The sequence below is a fragment of the Canis aureus genome, chromosome 4 (assembly GCF_053574225.1).
Source record: "Canis aureus isolate CA01 chromosome 4, VMU_Caureus_v.1.0, whole genome shotgun sequence".
Taxonomy (NCBI): Eukaryota; Metazoa; Chordata; class Mammalia; order Carnivora; family Canidae; genus Canis; species Canis aureus.
Genome location: NC_135614.1, coordinates 60,768,268 through 60,793,361, shown reverse-complemented (window position 1 = coordinate 60,793,361; position 25,094 = coordinate 60,768,268). Strand labels below are relative to the sequence as shown.

The 25,094-nt window shown below is 53.3% G+C and overlaps 1 protein-coding gene across 1 annotated transcript; it reads left to right on the top strand.

Moving 5' to 3' along the window:
• Positions 1 to 5,774: 5,774 nt before the first annotated feature.
• Positions 5,775 to 23,436, top strand: CDX1 (caudal type homeobox 1). The gene is made up of 3 exons (XM_077895922.1): positions 5,775 to 6,300; positions 21,714 to 21,859; positions 22,406 to 23,436. Exons 1-3 carry the CDS (start codon positions 5,856 to 5,858, stop codon positions 22,610 to 22,612), a joined length of 798 nt encoding a protein of 265 aa, XP_077752048.1. The 5' UTR covers positions 5,775 to 5,855; the 3' UTR covers positions 22,613 to 23,436.
• The last annotated feature ends 1,658 nt before the right edge of the window (positions 23,437 to 25,094 follow it).

The following is a 25,094-nucleotide window of genomic DNA, read 5'->3' as shown; positions in this document are numbered from 1 at the left end:
GGCCCAAACCTGCATGAGGGTGCACAGCAAGTCTGGAATGGGGCCTCTGACTCGGGCTCGCAGGCCATGCTGTCTCCCATACCATTTATCCATGCAGTGGAAATTCGTTGAGCACCCACTCTGTGCCCCACCCTTATAGAGCTCACACACAAACACCAAGGAAACCACAAAGGAATAATATCGAATTGTGATTAGTGTGAAGAGATGAAGAATAATGACAGGGCAGATTAAGGCTTCTCTGGGGAAGAAATATTTCAACTGAGACCTGAGGTTGAGGCCACACACAACATGAAGGTGGGAACAGTGTTCTAGGCAGAGGGAACAGCATAGGCAAAAACTTGAAGGCCAAAAAGAACTTGGTGTGTTCAAGCAGAAAGAAAAGAATGGTTGAGGTGCAGGGAGGGGACATAATGGGTGGGGGGCCAGGCCTCAGGGCCTTGTGGGCCCAGGAGAAGCCTGGTTTTATCCTGAAGGTCAGGAGGGCCAGTGACTGGTAAGATCAGGTGCATGGGGGAGGATGGGTTAACAGGTAAGGCAGGGGGCTACTATGGAGACTACTGTAGTCAACCGTAGGCTGACTGCCACCCTCCCTCCAGCACTATGTCCTTCTGGGAGAGCTGCAGGAATGCACCTGACACGGAGTTGGGGCTAATGGGCCCCAGTCCATGCTGGACCACTGAATCCCAGAGTGACCTGCTTTTCCTCCCCTGGCTCTGCTGTACCTTTTCTAAACAATGGGTCAGATGCTGTGCTGCTTCACATGAGGAGGCCACTCTGCCCCCAGGGCTTTGGTTCTAGCATCCCTTCTATTCCCTAAGTGGCTGAATGCTGGGGGACTGCCTCCATCCCCCACAGGGAGGGGGAGGAGAACCAGAGAGTCTTTCCGGGGGTCATGATCCACGATGGACACCAGGCGCCAATGAGCCTTCCAGTAGTACCCCCCAGTGCCAGCAGGTGACGCCCCAGCCTCTAGAGGAGGAGATGAGGGGTGCTGGAGGGGAGGAGGGGAAAGGGGTGCAGAAAGAAAAAGACACCTCACAGGAGTTCCAACAGACACCCCCCTCTTTGAGCCTCACCTCTGCCCCCTGGAGGTACGCAGAGCAGGAATTACCATCCTCGCTTCCACCTCGGAAGCCACTCAGCCAGGGAGAGTTGGCGGCCTGAGGTCACTGAGTGAGTGAGTTGAAGCCCTTGGGCGGCAACCTTGGGTGGGCCGAGCGTGAGCCCACCGGCTTCGCTTAAGCAAACCATTTCCAATGGAAAGCTCAGCGCAGAACCTTTCTTCGTCCAGGGCCATAAACCTGTTTTAAAAACAAGTTATCAGGATCCCTGGGTGGCTCAGCGGTTTGGCGCCTGCCTTTGGCCCAGGGTGTGGTCCTGGAGTCCCGGGATCGAGTCCCATGTCTGGCTCCTTGCATGGAGCCTGCCTCTCCTTCTGCCTGTGTCTCTCTGCCTCTCTCTCTCTCTCTCTCTCTCTCTCTGTGTGTGTGTCATGAATAAATGAATTAAAAAAAAAAAAAGCCAGGTTATCACCAAGATCTTTATGAGGCCAAGTCTCTGTGCCCCACCCCAGAGGCTGTGGTCCCCAGTATGCAAGAGCAGCCCAGAGGGAAGAGGGGCCACCAGGGAAGCCAGAGGGAAGGAGGGGTCCAATAAACAGCCACTCCCAGAGATAAGGGGTTGTCAGAGGAAGAGGTTGTGACGTGGACAGGGGCTTCTCCACACACACTCAGTACCAAGCTGGACCACCGTCTGAGGCACCCAGTCCCCAGCGGGCATATGGGGACACTGAAACCCAGGGAGGCAGGTGTCCAAGGTCACATGGCGAGTCAAAGGGTAAGGTGGGGTGAGACCTGCCATTGCAGATGCCCAGCCTGAGACTTTTGAACAAAGTTACAGTGTCCTTGAGAGGGAGAAGCTGGGGTGTCATATCAGGGCTGTCTCGGGGCTCTGGTTGGGGGGAGGTCGACCTACAGGTGAGGATAAGGGGTGGGCTGAGGCTCTTTTGCATGGGCTAGAGGAGGAAGAGGAAGCAGATATTTGTATAAGCAAAACCCCGGGTTTAGGAGAGAGACACACAGGCGTACTATCTTCCCAGGCTGGCTTGGCTTGCAGAGCAACGAAAAACTTCCAGGTAGGCCGCTTATGTTCTATGTGGCCCTCAGGTGGGTGACTTCACTTCTCTGAGCTCCAGCTGCTTCATCTGCAAGGTGGGGATAACAAGACCCTACCTCACCCTACATGAAATAATACGTGCAAATGACTTGGCACTGAGTGAGTGCTCACGAGATAGTGGTACTATTGTCATCATTATTGCTCTGGAACGATGCCGAGGGCCAAACCCTGCATTCTTAGCCCATTCTCTGGGCTGGCAGTCAGAGGACCTGGGTCTGTTTCCAGGGCAGCACAGTCCTGCTGCAGGAACTTGGCAAAAATCCCTTCCCTCTTTACACTTCTAGGCTCAATTACCCCACCTGTAAAATGAGTAGGTTGGCTCTCCACAGGTCTTTCATGACCAGGATGCTATGAAGTCTAGTGTCTCTCCGTTTTCCTAGGTGAACAAGGGTTAGGTTTGGAGGATTGGCAGGTCTGGGTTATGGACCCCTTGGGTATCCCAGTTAGGCAGCGAGAAAGGCCAGTGGGGTCAGAGACCCAGCTCCTGTGCCCAGCCCTGTGCTTTGTGTGACTTTGCCTGGATACCTGGACCTCTCTGTGCTTTCCTCATCCTGCAAATGGGGCCAGTTTGCCCCACCCTTCCCAATATCAGGGCTCAAGGAAAAGCAGGCCCGGGGCAGGGTGGGAATAGAGGTTTACCCCAGCGTGTGTCTGTGGAGTAGGGGGCCTACCCCAGCCCACCCTCTGCCCTGGGAGAGGACAGCACTGAGGGGACCATGGAGCAACTGGCATGGCTCCCCTGGGCCTCAGGGCTCCCTGGTTCTGCTCTCTCCCTGATCAGAGAAATAGTCCCCACTTTGCCTGAAAGGCCCCCCACCTCCCAGCTACCACCCAATCCTGGGCACCGTCTTCTATCATTTCTGGACCCCTGCCCAGCTTCCCTGTCACTCTCAAGCTCCCCGCCTATCCTCTAGCTCATTTGCCACACACCAGCCATAGCCATCTTCCCACTGTCATCCCCATCAGTCAAAGCTCCCAAGAGGCCTGTCCCACCTGCCCTTGCTCTGCCCTCATCAGACTTATCTCCTGTCCCCCATCACTGAGCTCCAGATTGGTCCTCCCGTTCTACAGGACCATGTGTCCCCTTGGGCCTCAATACCCGTGTTTATGCTGTCCCTCTGCATCTTGACGCCTATGTCACTTCCTCTTGCAAGACTTCCATGTCTCCTCCCTTTGGGTTGAATATCCCAATTCCTGGTCCTTACCAAGATGTCATTTCATCTTTATTTGTGATTATTTGATTCATGCATGCTTCTTCCCCCCACCACACTATGAAAATCCCAAGGGCAGGGCCTTATCCACTACCAAATATGATGTCAACACAAAGGAGGAGTATTAGTACACACGTCAAATGAATGAAAACACGAACAAATGAACTCCTATACCTATTCCCAACCTCCATACTCTTGGAAGGTACCTAGAAAGCCCCAACCTTCCCACCTCCCGGGGATTGGCATGCTTTCTGCAGCATCCCTGACCAGAGCCCTCCAGCAGTCACTTGCATACCTCCTGTGATAATGAGCTCACTTTCTATTTCCTGGCAGCTCACTTCATAAATGGATGGCCCTATAGAGAGCACTTCATGATGGAGGGGTTTGAACCTATTTCTGTGCCTACAGCTTTCTCTCTCAGGTGTCGGGTCTGCCCTGCACCCCTCCCTAAACTCAGTCCAGATTTTCAAGCCCCACTTCGGATTTTCTCTTCCTTGTCCAAGCAATCCCAGTTTCATCAATTCAGAGAAAAAACCCAGTCCTCCTGAGCCTCTTCTCTCTTCCCTGTATACTTGCCAATTTTTAAGGGGAGCCCTGTCTTAATTGCCCCCATTCTGTTATAGTACCCTTCAGAACCCCAGAATGCAAGATTCTGACTAGGGCCAATTCCTTTGGGTGGGCCCCCAGTACAGTCACACAGGGCCCAGCATTAGAAGGGCCCCTTTCATAGTTGAATTTTCTCCTGCCACCATCTTGAAGTTCTTAATAATTTTTGAACAAGAGATCTTCTCACCCTGTCATTTTGCACTGGACCCTATAAATTGTATCCAGATCCCGACACATCTGTCCAGCCTTGAAATGATGCTGACCTGCCCTGGCTGATGTCGTGATCCAAGCGAGGGACAGGTTGAATAGATAATAGATTCTGTTCACCTTTTGGGGGCCACATGACTCTGCACATTAAGGGTATCCCCAGGAAATGTTGGAGGATCAGTCATCATCGGGGGCGGGGGGGGGGGGCTTCTGTGCAGCTTGTTGGCACTGAACCCCCACTGTGGAAAGGGAACCCATTGTCCCAAGACTTCCTGACCCAGAGCCTTGTCCTTCACGAATCCTTCCTCACATCTTCCAACCTTGCTACTCGCTCGCTCCCAGCTCCTCACCTGTTTTGTGCACGCCCTCTGGGGTAGCTATGAAATAAGTACCAGTCTTTAACAGAGGAAGGGGGTGCAAGATGCATTTAAAAATACCACTGGGCCCCAGCTATAATAAATGAATCAGGGCTTTTAGATCCTGATTCACACAAACCAACTGTTAAAAAGACACGTTTGAATCAACTGGAGTATTTTGCATACGAACTGAGTGTTAGATAATACTCAAGAATTTGTGTTAATTCTGTTAGATGTGTTAATGGCATATTATGTAAGAAAGCGTCCGCGTGTTTTAGGGATGCATGCTGAAGTATGTAGGGGTAAAATGACACAATGTTGGAGATTTGTTCTAAAATACTCTAGCAAAAAAAGGAGGGGAGTGGATGAAATAACTTACAAAATCTTGATAATGGATGGAGCTGGGTGATGAGCATATAGCAGTTCACTGCAAGTTCCATTTTTGTGTATGCTTGAAACTTCTCATTAAAATAAAAGGCGGGTTGGGGGAGGTTGAAAGGGTTTGTCAAGAGAATTGTGAGAAACTGCCTAGAATGTCTTGCAAAGACGCCACTTCCCTACCTCTTTAAGAACTTTCTCTGGAGGGTCAACTCAGGGAAACTCCCCAGTTGTATGCAGACTCGTGTATGTGCATATATGTGCATTTTCCCGGGAAAAACATCCAGAGCTTTCATAGGAGGCTCAGAGGGGTCGTGACCCCTCCCGCCCCACCCCCCCCCACCCCCAAGATTCTACCTTACGAGGGAACTGTTTGAAGTCAGGTTGCCCCCTCACCTCAAGCTGGTCACTGCGGAGGGCGCCGCCGGCCCGATGTGGCTGTGCGACACTGGCCCGGGGCCCCCCACCCCCCCACCCCCGCCGCCCCTCGGATCCCTTTTCTCCCCCTGAGAGATGGGGTCACGGGCGGTCCACGCGGCGGCCGGCGAGGACGATCCCACACCTGGCGCCGCCTCGGACGCTCGCCCAGGACGCGCCCCCGCGCCCCGCGCCCCGCGCCCCCACCCCGCGCCCCCACCCCTCCAGGCCCCGGCCCGTCCACCTCCCGCTTGGGGCGGCAATTTGTCTCCTTTTGAACCCCCCGCCCCCGACGGGTTTCCCCCTTTGATTCGCGGCCCTGAGGCTCCCCCCGCTTTGAAATGCAAACCCGCCCGGGCTGGGGCCGCGGGCGCCCGGAGCTATAAAAGGCCTGGGTGGGGCGGGCGCGGCGGCCGGGCCCGCGAGGCCAGGTGAGCAGTCTGCTCGTCGGGGCGGCCGGGCGGCGGCTGGGGGCGCAGCATGCGCGCGGGCCCCCGCGGCCACCATGTACGTGGGCTATGTGCTGGACAAGGACTCCCCGGCCTACCCCGGGCCCGCCAGGCCCGCGGGCCTCGGCCTGGGCCCGCAGGCCTACGGCCCCCCGCCTGCGCCCCCGGGACCCCCGCAGTACCCCGACTTCGCCGGCTACTCCCACGCGGAGCCGGCCCCCGCACCCTCCGCGGCCTGGAGCGCGCCCTTCTCGGCGCCCAAGGACGACTGGGCCGCCGCCTACGGCCCAGGCCCCGCGGCCCCCGCCGCCAGCCCGGCCCCGCTGGCATTCGGGCCCCCTCCGGACTTCAGCCCGGTGCCCGCGCCCCCTGGGCCCGGCCCCAGCCTCCTGGCGCAGCCCCTCGGCGGCCCGGGCGCCCCGTCCTCGCCCGGAGCGCAAAGGCGGACGCCCTACGAGTGGATGCGGCGCAGCGTGGCGGCCGGAGGCGGCGGTGGCAGCGGTAAGGACCCCTCCTCCCTCGCCCTGCGCCTCCGGACGCTTCCCCGGCACCGGCAGGTGCCAGGGCGAGGCCCAGCCGCCCCTGGCTGACCCCTGCCCCGGCCCGCGAGGGCGCCCGCTGGGCCTCCCTGACCACCGTGGCCCTGGAGTGCTGCTCGCCCAGCTCCCCCCTTCGGAATCCCAGGCTGCCAGCCTTGGTAAAGCACAGCCCGTCCCCTACAGAGAGGGATCGGAGGCCCGGAGACGTGAAGAAACGTGCCCGTGGTGGCCTGGCACGGCCTGAACTAGGACGCAGGTCCCCAGACTTACCCCAGGGCTCGTTAGCAACACTGGCCCCGGTCGTCATCCGTTGCTCCCACCCCATCCCAACCCCGGAGTAAGCTGCGAACCCTCCCCAGGACGGGCGATGCCCTGATGGCGTGCACAGGCGGGCCCCCTGCCTTTCCAAGGCTCAGTATCCCCATGGGTACAGTGAATCGACTGGTGGCTCCTATCCTTTGGACCAGAAAAAAGCCCCCTCTGTGGTTAGATTGGGGTGGGGGGTCCATACCTTGCCATCCCAGGGCCCTCCCTGAACTCTTGACCCTGGGGGAGGGGAAAGCAGGAGCAGTTGGGAAGGTGGCTACTGTTTGGCTCCTGAGACTGTGAACCTCCTGCCCCCAGGCAGGCCTCTCTGATCCACCCTCTTCAAAGGCAGAGGAGGGGGCAGGACAAAGGGCCAGCTTTAATGAGGGGCGGACTGACCTCCTTTATAGGTCCCCCCTTTGTCATGTAACAGGCTGCTCCTTAGCTCGGTAGTGACTCCTGTTGGCCGGAAAGTGAACACGATACCCCATTGTCCCGACTGTGTCCGGCCTGTCCTGACAAAGGCCACCTGGCCTTAGGGGCGGGAAGTCGGCCTGCCCACCCTTTGATGTCTGTCCCCTCCCCCCTTCCCCCAGCTGGGAGGGAGCCTGGGACTTCCCCCACCTCCTCTCTCTCTCTTCACCCCCATGTCCCCTGCACACACTCCTCACTCCTGGGACAGATGCTGGGGAGATCTGGCTATAATCTGAGCACCTTCTTGGAAGTCCCAGGGACACAGAAGCTCCTATCTGCCTCTGGAGGCCTCTCATTTGTGTGACCTTGGCTAAACAGTAACAGCTAATCTTTAAGGACCACTTACTAATGAATGGACCAGGCACTGACCTAAGATCTTGCATTAATTCTCACAACATTATTGTAGGTACTATTATCATCCTCATTTTTAACTTGAAAAATCTGTGGCCTAGAGAGCTTAAATCCTTGCACGAGGCCATATGACGAGTAAATGGAATGGAGGTGGAGGTGGAGGCTGGGACTTGAACCCTGGCAGATTGACCACCAAGCCTGTGTTCTCATCCTCTCAACAGCAGCTTCTCTTAAATTAGTCATCTTTTCTGCATCTCAGTTTTACCACCTGTGACATGATAAGGAAGGGTCTTGTACTTTTCTTTAAGTTATAAAAGGACCCCTTTGGAAAATCTGGTGGAAAATACAAATCTCTCTAGAAAAAAAGTGTTGCCTAATTCAGCAGACAATTTTAGGGGTTCTAGAAGCTCCCTAAGGACTTCTCCATTAACCCCGGTTGAGAACCCTGCATTAGATTAAATGAGAGGAGGTGTCTGGGGCCACAGATTCCCCTGGGTTTTGTGTCTGTTCCCTGGAGAAGGAAGCCTGCTTTTCCTACTCCTCTATTCCACTTGCTGGTTCCTGCTCATCAGGCAACTTTGGAGATGGCAGGGTGGGTTCCAGATGGAGGAGGAGTTCCTCAGGAGCAAGGACGTGGAGACGGTGTGCCAGTGGGGATCAGAGGACTGGTGGGAGGCCTCGGGGGAGCTTTCAGGCTGTGTGATGTTGGGGACAGGAGTTGTGTTGAATTCCGCTCAGCCTCTGGTCTCAAAAGTCATTTGGAAACTGTTGTTCCTGGGCAGGTAGGGGCCTAGCAATAAGTCTGCCCAAAGGCAAAAAATTTTTCCTCCTTTACCCCCAGAAAGTAAAAAGAGGGAGAGCCAAGGGAAGTTTGCAGACTCCTAAGCAAAGTGGCTGCCCCAGAGACCCATTCTGCTGAGGACTCAGGATTGTCAGCTTTCTAGAAACTGGAAGCTGCTGCCTGTCTGCCCGGGGACATCTGACTCCAACCAGTGTTCCTGAGATGAAGCATAATTGGCAGAATCAGGATGGAGTTACAGACCCTCCCTGAGAGAGTCGGCCAGGCCGTGCCGCCTGCCCCCCCCCCCCGCCCCCACCAACACACACACCTTGGCCTCAGTTTCTCCTGGGCAGTGAAGATCCAGGGTGTCTAGGATATTGCCTGTGTAATGCTGTTGTCTGGGATGGCAAAGGGAAGGTGGGTACATGCCAACACCCACCCCCGCACCCCCTTCCCCCACAGCAAATGTTGCTGGCCACCTGGTCTTGTGGTACCAGGTTTTCTTGCCAGCCCCTTCTCTCCTGCATCTGAGCCTCTAGCACTCTAGAATACTTGAACTGGACATTTAGAGACCAAACGTACCATTGAGAACTAAAGCCCAGAGACTGTAAGAAGTGTTCTAATTTCACACAAGTGGAGGCTGAGCTGGGATAAATATTGGATGAGTCAGTTAAAATTTTTCCAATGGTTTCCCATTATATTTAGGGTGAGATCTATCCTCCCTGAAGTCTGCAAGACAGTAGAGCATCAGCACCTGGCCCCTGCCTGCCTCCCCAGCCTCGCCCCAGTCTCCCTAATCTCTCCTTGGTCACCAAGCTCTAGACACTCCAGCCTTCTTTTAGTTTCTCAGATGTGCCACATCCTGCTGCAGGTCTTGTGCATAGCATACCCTGTTCCCTCTTCCTGGAAACTCCTGTGTCCTAACTCTTTGCAGGCCTATCTTCTTCTCACCCTTCAGGTCTTAGCTTAATGGTCATCTCCTCTGAGAGGTCCTCCATGATTTCCCAAGGAAGGCTCCCCCTATACACATCGATAATCCTCACCATGTTTCCTTCAGAGCACCAACACTGATTTCAATTTACTCACTTATCTGTGTGTTTGCTATTTCCCCACCCACCCATCTACCAAAGTCCACCAAAGTAACACCCATGAGGTCCAGAGCCACATCCATTTGACCCATCACTACATTCCAGGCACCATCATAGTACATGACATTTAGTAGGGGCTTCTACATTTTGCTGAATAAATGAACAGGACAATGTGAGGAACAGTAAGACAACTGGGAGAAGAGGGAGAGATGAGATCTTGGCTTTGACATGTTTCTGAGGTCCCAGCCCTAGGGATAGGACCCACGACTGCTGAGCTGAGCAAGCTCATGCCAAGGTTGGAAGCCTGTCCCTCCTGGGATGGTACGCTCAATACTCAGCTGAGGAGCTGGCATAGCTGAGGCTGGGATGGGGACTATGACCCCGGTTTTATCCTAAGGAGGGACAGTGAGAACCAGAAAGATGAGGGAGAGGCTGTTGGGCTTCACTCCATCATCAAAATACTCACCACCCGAGTGATTGATTACTGCCACCCGGCTCAGGCCTGGATAGGAGAGGACTTTAAGGGGTTCTATTTTGTGGTCGTACCTGTTTGCACCTATAAATAGCAGTGTTTTCAGTAAGTCCAGCCCCTTCAGCTTTCTTTCTTTTTTTTTTTTTTTAAGATTTTATTTATTTATTCATGAGAGACACACAGAGAGAGAGAGAGAGAGAGAGAGGCAGAGACATAGGCAGAGGGAGAAGCAGGCTCTCCACAGGGAGCCTGATGCGGGATTCCATTCCAGGACCCTGGGATCACAACCTAAGCCAAAGGCAGACGTACAACCACTGAGCCACCCAGGTGCCCCCTGCCCCTTCAACTTTCAGATGGAGAAACTGAGGCCCAGGGAGGAGGAACCCTCCTCCTTCCCCACCCTCACATTCCAGACCCTCTCCCTTGGCCCCTTGCCATAGCCATCAGCTTGGCCTCTCACCTTCAGCCTCTCTCTGATGTCCCAACTGTCTTCACAACCATTACCAGATTTTCAAGGCACATCTCCTGCTCGAGAGCATTCCATGGCTCCCCAAGGCTGTGGAATCCCCGTTTTGTTATATGCCATTTCACTGCCATCAAATCCAGCCACATTTCTTTGGCATTCAGAGCCCTCTTGAGAACTGGCTCCAACCCACTATTGAAGCCAGTATCTAGTTCTAGATACAGAAGTACTTACTGGGGAGGCTAAGGGCCACTGCCTGGGAGCCTCGGGCCTGGGGCTGCATATCTGTGAGAAACTGCACAGCCTCAGGCAAGTTAACTTGGATCATTTCTCTGAGCCTCAGTTTCTTCCACTATAATGTTAGGATAACAATAGGATTGCACCTTGAAGCGATGGTGCCCATCAAGCCCAGCCCCTGTGCTTGGTACACAGTAGGTATGCAGTGCATCAAGTGCCCATGATCGTCTCTGCCCGTCCTTAGCAGGTGCACAGAAACATACACCTCACACTCCCTGCCTCTCCAGTCTGGGTCCCCCAACCTAAACTACCCTTCCTGCCCTATTCACCAGTTCAAATACTGCGCCAAGGCCACCACCTCTAGAAAACCCTCCTGGATTCCCTCCCCTCAAAGCAACTTATTTTAGCAACTCTTTTTTTTTTTTTTTTTTAATTCATGAGAGACACAGAGAGGCAGAGGGAGAAGCAGGCTCCATGCAGGGAGCCCGATGTGGGACTCGATCCTGGGTCTCCAGGACCACACCCCTAGCCGAAGGCAGACGCCCAACCGCTGAGCCACCCAGGCGTCCCTTATTTTGACAACCTTCACCACTCTTGTTTATTGCTTCCATCTACCTCAAGGACTAGTGGTCAGCCCCATCCTTCTCACCAGGCCTTGCGCCAAGTGATAAAGCTGGTAACCGTGGCATTGGTTTGAGTCCTTACCGCGTACTAGGCGGTGTGCCAAGAACTTTGCATGGGTTTTCTCACTCAAGCTTCAGAACAACGCTAAGAGGTGTGAGGATCTATTATTAGTCTCATTTTACAGATAAAGTTAATGAGGCTTAGAGAGGGTAAGGTGACTGCCCAAGCTCACACAGCTAGGATGGGCCCCACAGGGTTCAAACCCAGACTCTACAGCCTAAGTGGAATCTATCAAATAAAGTAACACACGAAGCAGCCCCAGACCCCTCCCTCTGTGCGTCCCAGCCCAGGTGGGGAAAGGAGGCCGGTTGGAAAGCTGGGAGAAGCTGATGGGGGATGGTGGGCACAGCAGGGGCCAGGCTGTTCAAAACTGGTTCTCCAGGCGAAGCTGTGTTTGACACCTCGTCTCTCAGATGTAGCTGGGAAGGGGAATGACCCAGTTAGAAGGTGGCAGAAGGCTTTTTTTGGTTGGGTGTTTTTTTTTTCCCCCAGCTTTGGCAGATACTGCTGCTGAGAGCTTAGGGAATCATTGTGAAGGTTCAAAACAGCTTTGTTAGTAGCAGGGTCTGACTTGTCAGTAGGACGTTATCTTACTGGGCTGGCCCTCCAGTGTCCGTCCTGGAGCTCCTGAGATTTGGAAATAATGTTTGCATCTGGAGTCCACATGGGCTAACCTGCTGAACCCTCCCCATGCCACACTCGACCCTCAAGCTTGTAGGGGTGCATAGGTCCCTCTGCATCAACACAGAGAGCAAGTAGACATTAGTGAAAGCCAAGATTGATGCTCCAAGCTCAACATCTTCCAGTGACTTCCCATTGCTCTTGAAATCAAATGCAAACCCTTGACCCCAGAGCTCAGAGCTCTGCTGGTCTCTCCAGGCTCACTGCATGCCTCTCTCATTCATTCATTCATTCATTCATTCAGGCGGGCAGAGGATTCTGGCCAGAACAAGGCAGTGTCCTCTCAGGGAGCTGCCCCTTACTCTGCTACTCTCTGCCACAGGGCCTTTACACATGCTGTTCTCTTTTCCTGGAACATCCCTCTCATTGTTGGCACAGAAACCTCCTGGACCTTCAGGTCTCGACTTAAATGTTGCCTCCTGCAGGAGACCTCTATCAAGCTAATTGGAGTAGATCCCTCCCCATCCTCCACCCCTGCCATTTAATATAGCTCTCAACTCTAGGTTTACTTTCCTTCATACTAATCCCAGCTTGTAATTATTTTGTTAGTTTGTTTTTAATCTGATCCTCTCCAGGAGAGAGGGGAATGAACTATTTAACAAATAAATTATGAGCACGAACCAGATCTACTGAATACTCAGCTCCTGTTCAGCATTTTCTCAAATGCAGGTATTTCTGCCCCCCAGAATTGTACATCTCTACATTAGATTTGTGGCTTTGACTAAGGCTCTGGGAGGATGGCCCTCTGGAGGTTGAGCTGACCAGCTGATGAATTGGCTGTGGGAGCGGGAAATGCCATCTGGGCTTTTGGCCCAAGCATTGGGAGGGTGGTGGCCATTTACTTAAGTAAGTCCCCACCAGGAAGCAGTAAGCTTGTGTTAGATGTTCCAAAGGATTTGTCAAGCACTCACTGTGTGTCAGGCACTGTTGTGGGATGGGGTGAGCAAGATGGCATGGTCCCTACCAGGACCTACCCTCACAGAGCTGACCAGGAGCAAGGCACTGAGGGAAGGGGATTTGCAAAGGTCACCCAGTGAACTAGGAGAGGGCTGGGGTCCAGAGACCCTCCCTGCACCACACCCAGAACATGAGACCTCGGGAGCACGGCCTGAAGACGATTGGGCAGGGACTTGACTTCCAGCCTGCAGGGGGATGACCTAGGTAGGGCAAGGCTAGAACGTGCCCCCTACAAAAAGCTCAGAGGGGCCTCAAGCTGTTCAGGCCAGGGGAGGGGGGACACTTAAAGGAATGCAGTTGCTGTTTGCTAGTCTTAGAGGGGCTGTTCTGGGCCAAGAGCCTTATTTTTTTGGTGCTCCTATGGCAAAATCCAAGTGGGTAGTAGATGCAAGGCCCTTTACAGAGGGTACAAGCCCAGGTGGGTTAGGATGCTTGCTGTGCAGCTGTGGGCATCTGGCCCGGGGTAGGAGTTTGGTCTAGAAGGGTTGTCCAGTAGAACTTTCTGTGATGGTGGAAATGCTCACTATCTGTTCTGTTCAGTATGCTAACCACTAGTGGCATGGGTCTCTCTAGCATTTGAAAGATGGTTCATGTTACTGAAGAGCTGAATTCTTAATTCTGTTTAGTTAATTTAAGTTTAAGCAGCCACGTGTGGCAAGTAGCTGTCACATGGGATGGTGCAGGACAATCCCTCTGGAGAGTTCCTAGAATGGTAGGTAATCTGTTCCCTTTGGGTTCCTTATTTTCCACCAAGGAGCCTCTCTGGCCTCTTCTGTCTCTATGGTCATCTCCATCTCCATCATTGACTAGTTTTTATTCATAATTACCTTGTTCAGTAGGTTCTCACCCCTCATCTCTGCGATTACAGTGTATTGAGGAGGAGTTCCTGTTCTCAGTTTGCAGATTAATACACTGGGATCCAGAGAGGGGCAGTGACTTGCCTGGGTTCACACCACTGGCATGTGGCCAGACTGGGGGAGAACAGACAGGTCTACCCAATCTTGAAGTTTCTGTCCTCTTTGCTGCCTCCCCCAGCCAAGCCAGACCCAGACCATGGGCCTCCATGGAGAAGCCATGGCAGGGGACAAGGCCAAGGTGGCCTGGGAGGAGAGGGGCAGTGCCTGCTGGTGCTGTGACTGGAAAGGAGGGCTGCAGTGGGAAGGAGAAGCCTCCCTAAAGCTGCAGGACCTCTGCACCAAAGCCAGCCTCTCCCCACTGCTCCAGGGCTTGAATGAGGAACCGGGATGGAGCAGCCTGGGACCGGTAGCTCAGCAGGAACTAGGACCCCATCAGGGCCCAGCAGACAGCCTCATGGCCCAGGAAGGGAAATCCATTCATCATCTGACAGGCGGGTCAGGCCTGCTGCAGCAGAGGTCCCACCCCTGCCAGTGCGATGAGGACTCAGGCCCAAACTGAACATCGCAAGTCCAGCCAGTGGCCGCTCCCAGGCCAGTGTGTTCCTTGCCCTGCGCTCCCTATCGGGTGGCATTCCTCCCTCTCCCCAGGGACTCCTCCAACATCCCCTGCTGCAAATAGCTCAGCTCTCCTTGACATCCCCTTAGCTCTTTGCCCTTTACGAACTGCTTTCACGTCCAGAGCCTGAAGAAGTTCAGTCTCCTGGCAAGTCCTTTAGCTAAGGATGGTCAGGCCTGGGCCCAGCCCCTAAGAGGAGGGCTTGGAGCTACACAGAATTTTAGGATCTGCAGGCCCTCGGAGCTGACCCTCTTCTGATGCACAGGAAAAACTGAGGCCCAGAGAGGAGAAGGGGCTTATTCAGGACCACACAGATGGCACAGAACTGGAACCAAGACCAAGTTAGTGGTTCAGGATTCCCCACCACCACCCCCTACGTGCTATGAAAGAAGGCAGGAGGGCAGTCCCGGTGGCACAGCGGTTTGGCGCTGCCTGCAGCCCGGGGTGTGATCCTGGAGACCCAGGATCGGGTCCCGCATCGGGCTCCTTGCATGGAACCTGCTTCTCTCTCTGCCTGTGTCTCTGCCTCTCTCTCTCTCTCTCTCTCTGTGTGTGTGTCTCTCTCATGAATAAGTAAATAAAATCTTAAAAAAAAAAAAAAAAAAAAGAAAAGAAAGAAAGATGGCAGGAGAGCCAGGTGCGGTGGATCAGGGGTGGAGTATTTTTACCTTAACAAGCTTTACTTGTTAAACTTACACACACGCATGTGTGCATACTGCGTGTGTGTTTGTGTGTTGGGGAGGATCGTGATGCACAGCCAGGGTGGGGCTGGACCACACAGAGTGGGGGCATGGTGGGTTGTGGTGGTGGTGGGGGGGATTGGTGTTCCAGGCCCTGAGGGCCAGAACTGGCAGTGTCATCCCCCAGGGCCACAAACCCAGCAGTAGGAAGAGGGCAAAGGAAGTGCTGACCCAGAGGCCATGTGATTTTCCTGGAGCCACCCACCCCGCCCTGGGGGCAGAGGCTGAACCCTGTCCTCGCCTGGCCCAGGCTGTCTGGGGAGGCCCTACCGCAGGCCATTGCACGGCTCCTGCTCCCTATCCTCCAGCTGGGCAGGCCCGGTATCTAGGCTTTCAGACAGGGAAATCAGTCTCAGAATTCTTTCAGCAAGAATAACAAACACAACCAGAGAATCAACAAACATTGGGAGCTTCGTGTTTCCAAATTGGAAGAGACCTTATAAATAAACAGTCTCATCCAACACATCACCCATTGCGCAGATCCATTTCCCAGCCTTTCTACCACATGGCTGCCCCACCACTGTTGGAGATGAATGAGACTCCCCATCCTTGCACACCTACTAAGTGCCAGGTGCTGTGCTAGGTGTCATCTATTTTTCTAAAATGATCCACCTGGTGGTTGGAGGTAATTATGGGAGACCTCACACTGTGTGATAGGTTCTAGTGTTGTTCCTGAGGCTGGGCAGACCTGAGTTTAAATCCCAGCTACAAGGTGTGTGGACCTGTCTGAGCGTCAGCCTGTTTATCTGTAAATGGGGATTACAGTTGCACAGCTTCGTAGGTATTGAGAGATGTATACAAGTGCCTGCCACATGGACATGTTGGCCATTATTAGAATAATAGTTATCCCCATTTTATAGATACAGAGACTGAAGCTTAGAAAGGTGAGGTGACTAGTCCTGATGAGCCAGCCAGTGAGAAGCCGTACTGCACAATCCCCGAGGTCGGTTTGCCCAAACAACCACATGTCAGGGTCACCTGAGGGCTATTCAAGTAGCAAATCCCTGAGTCTCATTTTAGCCCCACCGAATCTGAATTTCTGGTCTAGAATTTGTGTTTTTAAAAAGCTTCCCAGGACCTCCACTGTGTATGCTTTAGGAGATGGGGAATGTGCTACCTTCACAGCAGCCTAATGCATACGGATGGGCCATTCCTCGTATCCCAAAGCCAGAGTGAAGAGAAAGCCTCTCATTTGGGTGAGTTACCCAAGGGTCTTCCCTACTGCCCTCACCACCAAAGAGCTGGAGGAGGCCCCCCACCCACTCTCCTCCCCACTTGTACTGGCATCTGGCCCAGAGGGTTATTCATTAGGTGGCTGGGAGCGGCTGGCCCCCATCAGACACCTGTTGTAGGAGCCCAGACTTCCCCGTCTGCCCCAGCGTCCCAGGCGCCTGTAAATCATTCATCCTGGGGCCCTCTCCCTTACCTGCTGCTCTCACGCACCTCTCTGACCTTTCCCTCCTAGGCTCCTGGGGTGGCACAGGTGCTCACAGGAGGGGGAAGGGAGGGCGGCTTGGGGCAGTTGGGACTCTGGCTCAAAGCTGGCACTGGAGCCCAGGGCTCCTGACTGTCATTACAAATAGAAATTTGTTATTTGTGGCTCAGTCGGATAAGCATCCAACTCTTGATTTGGGCTCAGGACCAGGGTTGTGAGATCGAGCCCCCCTTGGGGTTCTGTGCTGAGCATGGAGCCTGCTCTCTCACTCTCTCTTTTAAAAGAAGTAATTATAAAAAATGCAAATTCATATCATACATGGTAAGAAAAAAGAGAGAGAGAAAGAGGAAGGAAGGAAGGAAGGAAGGAAGGAAGGAAGGAAGGAAGGAAGGAAGGAAGGACCATCCCAAAGACTCTCACTTACCTATGGCCTCCATCCTCCCCAGAGGCTTATTGGTTTGTATATTCTTTCAGAAAGAACTCTACAGGTACACAGACGTATGAGCTTGTGTGTGTGTGTGTGTGTGTGTGTATCCCCCACTGTTATACAAAAACAGTAACATACAATTCACAGCATTCTAGGTCTTCCTTTTTTTTTTTCTTTAACTCAATGTATCTAGAAATTGCTCCATATTTAGTGGCTACATAATGTTGCTCTCCATGGATGTCCCATCTCTTATTTAACAAGTATCCTACTTGTAGACATGTACATTGCTTTTAGTCTTGTGCCTTTTGAAACTCCTATGGCTTTGGACATTTTTCCATGAGATCAATTCCTCGAAGTGGGGTTATTGGGTCAAAGGGTACGTGCATATTATTTTTTTTAAAGATTTTATTTATTCATGAGAGACACAGAAAGAGAAAGAGGCAGAGACACAGGCAGAGGGAGAAGCAGGCTTCATGCAGGGAGCCCGATGTGGGACTCGATCCTGGGACTCGATCCTGGGACTCGATCCTGGGACTCGATCCTGGGACTCCAGGATCACACCCCGGGGCTGAAGGCAGGAGCTAAACTGCTGAGCCACCGGGGCTGCCCGGTATGTGCATATTAAATGAGGCTAGATGTTACCAAGCTGGGCTCCAAGGAGGATGTTGGCAATTATTCCTCCCTGGACAGCATGTGGGATTCCTTGGTTCCTGGGCCACAGCGTGATACCAAATGTTTTGTTCTTTGGCAGAGCCGTTTTCTCTGCAATAAAATGGTGTGATTTGAGAGCTGCACCGGAGCCCACCAGCCCATCTCCTGGGCCCAGAGAGGAGGTGACAGGGCCTGAGGGCTGGGTCTTCCCTGGCAGCTTCACTAGAACAGAGAAATAACTGCAGCTAGAGCCCTATCTCCTGTCTAGTCCCTCGCTCCTCAAATCCGGGAGGAGTCAGGCTATAGTTTGGGTCACCTGAGCCCAGGGTTTATGACACTACCAGGCAGGATGGCCCTCAGCAAGGATGCCCTTTTTTTTTTTCCTTTCTTTCTTTCTTTCTTTCTTTCTTTCTTTCTTTCTTTCTTTCTTTCTTTCTTCTTTTTCCTTTTTTTTTCATTCTTTCTTCTTTCTTTCTTCAAGATTTTATTGATCTATTCATGAGAGACACAGAGAGAGAGGCAGAGACAGACACAGGCAAAGGGAGAAGCAGGCTCCCTGTGGGGAGCCTGATGTGGGACTCAATCCCCGAACCCTTGGATCACTCCCTGAGCTGAAGACAGACGCTCAACCACTGAGCCACCCAGATACCCCAGGATGGCTCCTTTCTGAGCCCCAGATTCCCCATCTGTGGAGACAGGTGTGATGGATCCCCACTTACTCATCAGAAGGGATGGGAGTGAGCACTGCATGCCGGAGGAAAAAGGTATCTTGTAAGTGCTACTTGTGACCTCTCAGGCTGTTTGGGTGGGGAGGGAGCCTCAACCACCCCCCCACTTCAGGCTGTAATATTCTGGACATTTTCAAGGGTCCACCCTGCCTGTGGACCATCTAGCCCCAGCCTGGAGCTCTCGGGGGGCATGGCAGGGGGTGGGTGCGGGTCTGCCCTCACCATGATCTGGTCCCTCACTTCCAAGAAGTACAAGAAGACAGGTTGCTTACTGTTTGAGCTTCTGTTGCAAAGGCTTACGGGGCTTCTTGAGGGAGTTCTCTGGACCCTAAGCCTGACAGGGTCAATAAAGAGTTGTGCCAAGAGTGGAGAGTAGGAACTCTAGACCAGGTGGCATGGCCTCGGGCAAGTCCATGTTTGCCCAGGGCTTCAGTGACCCTGGTTACACAAGGAGGGCAGATTGAAAGGACTTACAAGTCCTAACCTGGACCTCCAGCAGCTGTATTACCTGCCTGAACCTTGGTCTCTTCATCTATGACATAGGAGGAGACTAAACTGAGCCCTTCCCGCTTTAGCCCAGTGAAGATTCAGAGCTCTGCTGGGCTCTGGGGGTGGCGCATTAGGCAGAACTGTTTTTGAGTCGGCGTTGAATTTTCTAGGCCAAGGAAGAGCCCATCTGGAGCCAAGGCCTCAGCAGCCACTCCCTTGTCCCTTTCCTGGGCCAGGCCTGGCCGAGGGCCGAGGTTGTCCCGTGCTACATCGGGTGGTGGGCTGAGGTCAGTGGATATCGAAGCGTCCACTGCAGTTCTGCTGCTCTGGCAGGAAACCCAAGGAAAAAAGCCCAGAAACATCTGTTGTCTCCCATTTTCTGCAAAACCATTTGGCTCTTGGGGAGCCCAGTGACTGTCCTGCCAAGCTGCGTGGGCTTGGTAATAGGGCGGGAGCTGGAAGAGGGGTGGGTGGTTAGCACAGGGGTGCTGAGGGACGAGCAAAGCCAGAGCTGTGGCCCTGGGAGGTCAAGGCCAGGCTGTGTGGGGGCAAGTGGCTGAGGTGGAACAGGTCCATGGTTACTTCGAGACCCACCATGCCCTGGTGGGACATGTGTAGGTCTGCAAGTGCTTGCGTGTACTTCCTATTTATAGCCAAGCGCTCAGCTTCTTACGAAGGAAACTGGTGTTTAGTCAGGCCCCCGCACCAGCCCGGGCCAAGCATGACTTTAATATTCTCTCCAGGCAGACCTCTGATCGCAGCCCCACAGAGAGCCCTGACATTCACCCCAGCTGGTCCTCAAATCCCACTCCTGGCCTCAGGCTGAGCCCTGTAGAGAAGCCAAGCCACCGCCTTCACTCTCCTGGGTTATTGCAGGCCTGTCTGTGCTTCCTCCTTCTTGCCAGTCTATCCTCCATGCAACAGCCAGAGTCATATTAAAACCTACATCAGATCTGCTGTCTCCTGGGCTCAGAAGCCTGCAATAGCTCCCCTCCCAGACAGAGTAAAACCCAGAGTCCTTTCAGTGGCTGACAAGGCCCTGGATGACCTGCCCCTCTGTCCTTGCTCACTGCACTGTGAGCTACACCTTGCTACACCAGCCCCCTACCGTCCCCCACACATGTCAGATGTCAGGCATGCTCCCAACCACAGGGCCTTTGAACTTACTGTTCCCTGCACCCAGAGCCCTCTTCCCCAGATACCTGCATGACTCCTTCTCTCACCTCCTTTAGATCTTTGCTTAAATTCTCCTTCTCAGTGAGACCTTCTCAGACTATTCTATTTAAATTCATATGCTGTCTCCTCCCCAAATTCCTAGTCCTCTCTTCTTGGCTACTTCTTCTCAGGAATACTTATCAATTAACATCAAATACTTAGCATTAACATATCAAATTATTTTGATCTATCTCCTCCCCTAGAAGGTAATTTCACTGCGAGTAGGGATTTTTTTTTTCTTTTTCTTTTTTTTTTTTTAGTTTTGCTCACTGGTGTACTCCAGTACACCCCAGTCATTGGCCCGCAGCAGGAGCTCAGTAAATATTTGAAGCCTGATCCTGACTCACTGCTCTGTACTCTCAGAGAGGCAGTGATGTGGATGGCTCTGGGCAGATGGCTGCAACTCCAGTTTGGGGCTTGGTGTCCAGGGCTGGGGCCTTTTGAGGTACCTGCCAGCTCCTTGAGGCCAAAAGAAGTCTCCGTTCTTTCTGTTTGGTTTTGGGGCCAGCAGCTGCCAGGCATTTGACGGGAAGTAAAGAGCACCCACCGCAGGATGGTGCAGTAAACTTCCACCTCTGTCTGTGGTGGCTCTTCCCCACTCTCCTCTGCACTGGAGGGAGGAGCTGCTGGCTTGTCATTAGTCTCAATCTGCCCAGGTCCGTCAGGTGTCCCTCTATATCTCTGGTGTTAGTACTGGTGGTCTCAGGATCCTGAATCAGAACCACCTTGGGAACTTGTGAAAAATGCAGATGCTAGGGGCACCTGGGTGGCTCAGTTGGTCATGTTCTCAGGTTCCTGGGATTGACTGAGCCCCACATCAGGCTCCGTGTTCAGTGGTGAGCCTGCTTTCCCTTCTCCCTCTGTCCCTACGTTCTCTCTCTCTCTCTCTAATAAAGAAAATCTTTTTTAAAAAATGCAAATTCTAGGGGCCTGGCTGGCCCAGTCGGTTGAGCGTGCAACTGTTGATCTCCGGGTTGTGAATTCTAGCCCTAACCTTGGGTGTAAAGGTTGTTTAAAAAATAAATAGATAGGGAAGCCTGGGTGGCTCAGCAGTTGAGCATCTGCCCTTGGCCCAAGGCGTGATCCCGCACAATCCAGGATCAAGCCCCACATCAGGCTCCTTGCAGGGAGTCTGCTTCTCCCTCAGCCTATGTCTCTGCCTCTCTCTCTTGCTGTGTCTCTCATGAATAAATAAAATAAAAATCTTTAAAAAAATATTAATTAATTAATTAATTAATTAATGTAAAAAATCTCAAAAAGAAAATAAAATACCAATTCTACCCCCCAGGCTTTCTAATTCACAGAATCAGGGAATGCCCTAGACGCTGTGTTTTTCATGAGCTTCCCAAGTGTCTGTTGTGTTGGAAGCTGCTGGGAGAAAGCTGGTGGAACTGGCCATCAGAGTAGAGCAGTGGGTCAGGGGAGCTGGAGTTAATCCCCGCCTCTTCCAGCAGCTTGCTGTGGAACTCCGGGCAAATTGCTTCTCATCCCTGAGCCTTGTGCCTCCCCAAGTGGGCATGAGAGCAGTGCTTGCCTGTCAGGTTGATGGCCTCCAAGCCTGACCCTGGGGAGTGATTGTTACCCCAGGGCTGGATGTGCATCCCTCCCCACCTCAGGGTCCTCCTTCGGGGGCCTGGATTGCTTCCTCCCTGGAGCCCTGTTTGAGTTTTGCAGGCCCCCACCCTCACCGACTCCCCTCTCCTCCTGCCCCTCTGCTTCTCAGGTAAGACCCGGACCAAGGACAAGTACCGCGTGGTCTACACTGACCACCAGCGCCTGGAGCTGGAAAAGGAGTTCCACTATAGCCGTTATATCACCATCCGGCGGAAGTCAGAGCTTGCTGCCAATCTGGGGCTCACTGAACGGCAGGTTCGTGGGTCCCCCCACCTTAACCACAGAAGCAGTACCAGAAGTCTGGCCTTCAGGGTGTTTGCAGATTAGAGACTCAGTCAAGGGAGGAGCACAGAGAGGTTGGATCTGCCGACCATGTCACACAGCACAGCAGAAACTGAGCTGCTGCCCAATCCTCACCACTTGCAATGAAACCCAATATCCCTGACCCCCAGGAGGGGGACAGGGGATCTGATTAGCTATGGGCTGCAGCAGTGATGATGACTACTGTTTAAATCCCAAGGAGGGAGGAGGTTGCAGTCTTCCTGGTGGAGGGGTGTTAGAGCATGGACTTACAAACGGGGACAGAGAAGGTTACGGCGAGAGTTGTCTCTAGGGTCGGGGACAGGTTCTAGAAGGGAGGACCTGAAGGTTCAGCGGCCATGAAGAGTCTGGGTGGTGGCACAGCAGGGAGCCCATAGACCCCACCTGGAGAGAGAAGAGCCCAGCTGCCCTTCCTCTCTTCCTCTTGCTCTGCCGTTTGGTCCCCCACCAGCTGGCCCATCTCTGCTCTCCCCACCATAGGTGAAGATCTGGTTCCAAAATCGGCGGGCAAAGGAGCGCAAAGTGAACAAGAAGAAGCAGCAGCAGCAGCACCCGCCGCCCCCCCCTCCAGCCCATGAAGTCACAGCCGCCACAGCTGGGCCACCCCTGGGGGGCCTGTGCCCCAGCTCTGCTAGCCTCCTGGGGGCCTCCTCCCCAATGCCGGTCAAGGAGGAGTATCTGCCATAGCCTCCTGCCCAGCCTCGTGGGCTGGGGGGCCTGGGGACTCAGATGCTGGCCATGTGGCTCCTGTTAAGGCCTAGGAGGCCTGGTCTGAGTCCCAGCCCTGCCACTGACTTTCGGAATGACCTTGGACCAGCTGCCCTACCCAGTCCTTGCATCCCTGTGGCCCATCTGTGTCTTGAGCCTGCGGGATAAGGACCTCTCCAGCTCCTAGGGGATAAGGAAGCCCAGGGTGGGAGGTCTCAGTCCCTAGAGGGCTAGGTGAGGGGCCCTAAGTCCCCATGCCCCACCGCATTCTCCATGGGTTCAAGGGTGGGAGGCTGCTGGAAGGCCTGGACTGATTCAGGAGAAAGGAGCCAGAGCTGAGAGAAGACGGAATGCTTGCAGTCCATGACCCGAAGGGAAGGGACATGGTCAGCTCCCACCTGCCTCTTCCTGGGCCTCACCTCCAGCTGCCCACCCCCCGCCCGCCCGCCCCATCACAAATTGGCCTGACCCCTCTCCAGGCTGGATGCAAAGCACAAAGCCCACAAGACTGGGCCAGAGCAAGCAGCTCTGGTGACCATCCGCTCTGGCTTGCGGAGCCATATCCCCCCGCTGGCATTCTCAGTGGGGCTTCCAGATGGGGAGAGGCAAAGGGGGCCAGAAGGCGGGGGCCGCCTGCCTAGTTTCTGCTGCCCCACAAGGCTGTCACTTAGGGCCCAGGCCTCAGGGAGTCCCCGGGGGACTTTCTCTGGACCAAGCAGAGCTCACAGCTGGGCACATGTTGTATGTACATAGAGTGGAATCTCTTGGATCAGCTTCAAGAATAAATTTTTTTTCTCTTGAAAAAACAAGTATAAAATTCATTATACACAGCATTAAAGGAAGATGCTAAAGAGGTATAAACCGTCCTCACCCTGCTCTAACAATTGCATAGTCCCCTCTAGTCTCTGTAGGTCTCCAGCAAGGTCACCTTTAAAATCTGTTTGGAAGATCAAAACAGGACATGGTTAGAGAAAGTCTATGAGACTATGCAAAATTGAAAATCCATTTTGTAAGCAGAATCATCAGACCCAATATATCAGGTTTTTAAAAAATTTCTAAGCACTTTCAGCTCACAGTTTTCACTCAACAGCTGATATTCATTGGACACCCCCATGTGCTAGGCATGGCCAAGCCAAGGGAATGCACAGTCCTTGCCCCACAAGAGTTCTCAGTCGGAGTGATGCTCTGGGCATCAAAGGAACAGAGCATCTGGTGAGCCCAGAGGTCTGGAAGGCTTCCTGGAGGACGTGATGTTTGGATTGAGGCCTAAAGGTCCTGTCAGGAACGGTAAAGAATATGAACAATATGAACTTAGAGTATAATTTTTAAAAACTCCTAAGAAAAGCTACTGTTCTCAACTCCCTCCCAGAGGTGGGCAGGAATCTGCCACCTGGGGCCTTTGCTCCCTAGAAGCCTCTGGTGCCAGCTGCCTGCCCCTCTGTTTACTGTTCTGGGATGTGGCCCAGCCATAAAAAAGTGCGTAGGCTGCCTGCCTGCCTGCCCTTTGCTCCTGGGACACATGACAGCAACACATAGGTGGATCAAGTCCCCTCACGAGCTCTTGAAGGGCAGCAGGCACCTTCTCTCTCTCCTCCTGCTGGTGGCCTGGGAGACCTTGAAGCTTCCCTGAAGATGGTGGGCATCTAAGGCATGGGAGCAAGGTGGTGCCAGGGAAAGGACTATGGTTCCAAGAGCAGAGGAAGAGAGTTGGTGGGAGAGTGGTTGGCAGTGAATGGATATAGTTTTCTGAACTTCAAAAATATTTGCTGTGTGACCCTGGGTTAACTTCTTCCCCTCTCTGGGGCTCATTTCCTCATCTGTAACACTGAGGAGTTTGTTTACCAAAAAGAAATATGACTCAGCTCCAGAGAGTTTGGGAAGTCCTGCAGACTCAACCCTTCTGGGAGACTCACAGTGGTGCATTAACACATCAAAGGCTCTGACAAGTCCCACAGTAAAAAAAAAAAAAAAAAAAAACTTGAATTTTCTTTAATCCAGCATTCTCCATGCTTTGCTACCCAGGAGCCCCTACCGGCCAGCACCCCAGTGAACAACTCACAACTCGGGAGTGTGGGGATGCCGTGGGCTGGGGGGCCCTACTTCAGCCGTGACTCAACTTTGGGCAGTTAAGTTTCAGCGTCAGATGGCTTGGCCTCCAGTTTACTGCCTCTTGGCTCTGAGACTTCAGGCAAGTTACTTAGCTTCTCTGAGCTTTAGCCTCCTCATTTGTCAAATGGAAATAAGATCCTTGAACCTATCTCAGAATTATGTTTAGCACAGGGTAGGTGCTGTGTTTTAGCCACCTGATCATGGGGCTGTTGCATCCCTAGTGTGAGATGTTGGCAGGCTTCCCTAATGTTCTATTTTCCTCCACTCCCCACCCTGGCCTCCCCAATGCTGAGGGTAGAGCGTGGCCTGGACGATCTGAGGCAGGACAAGCCTGTCCCCGGCCATAGGAAAA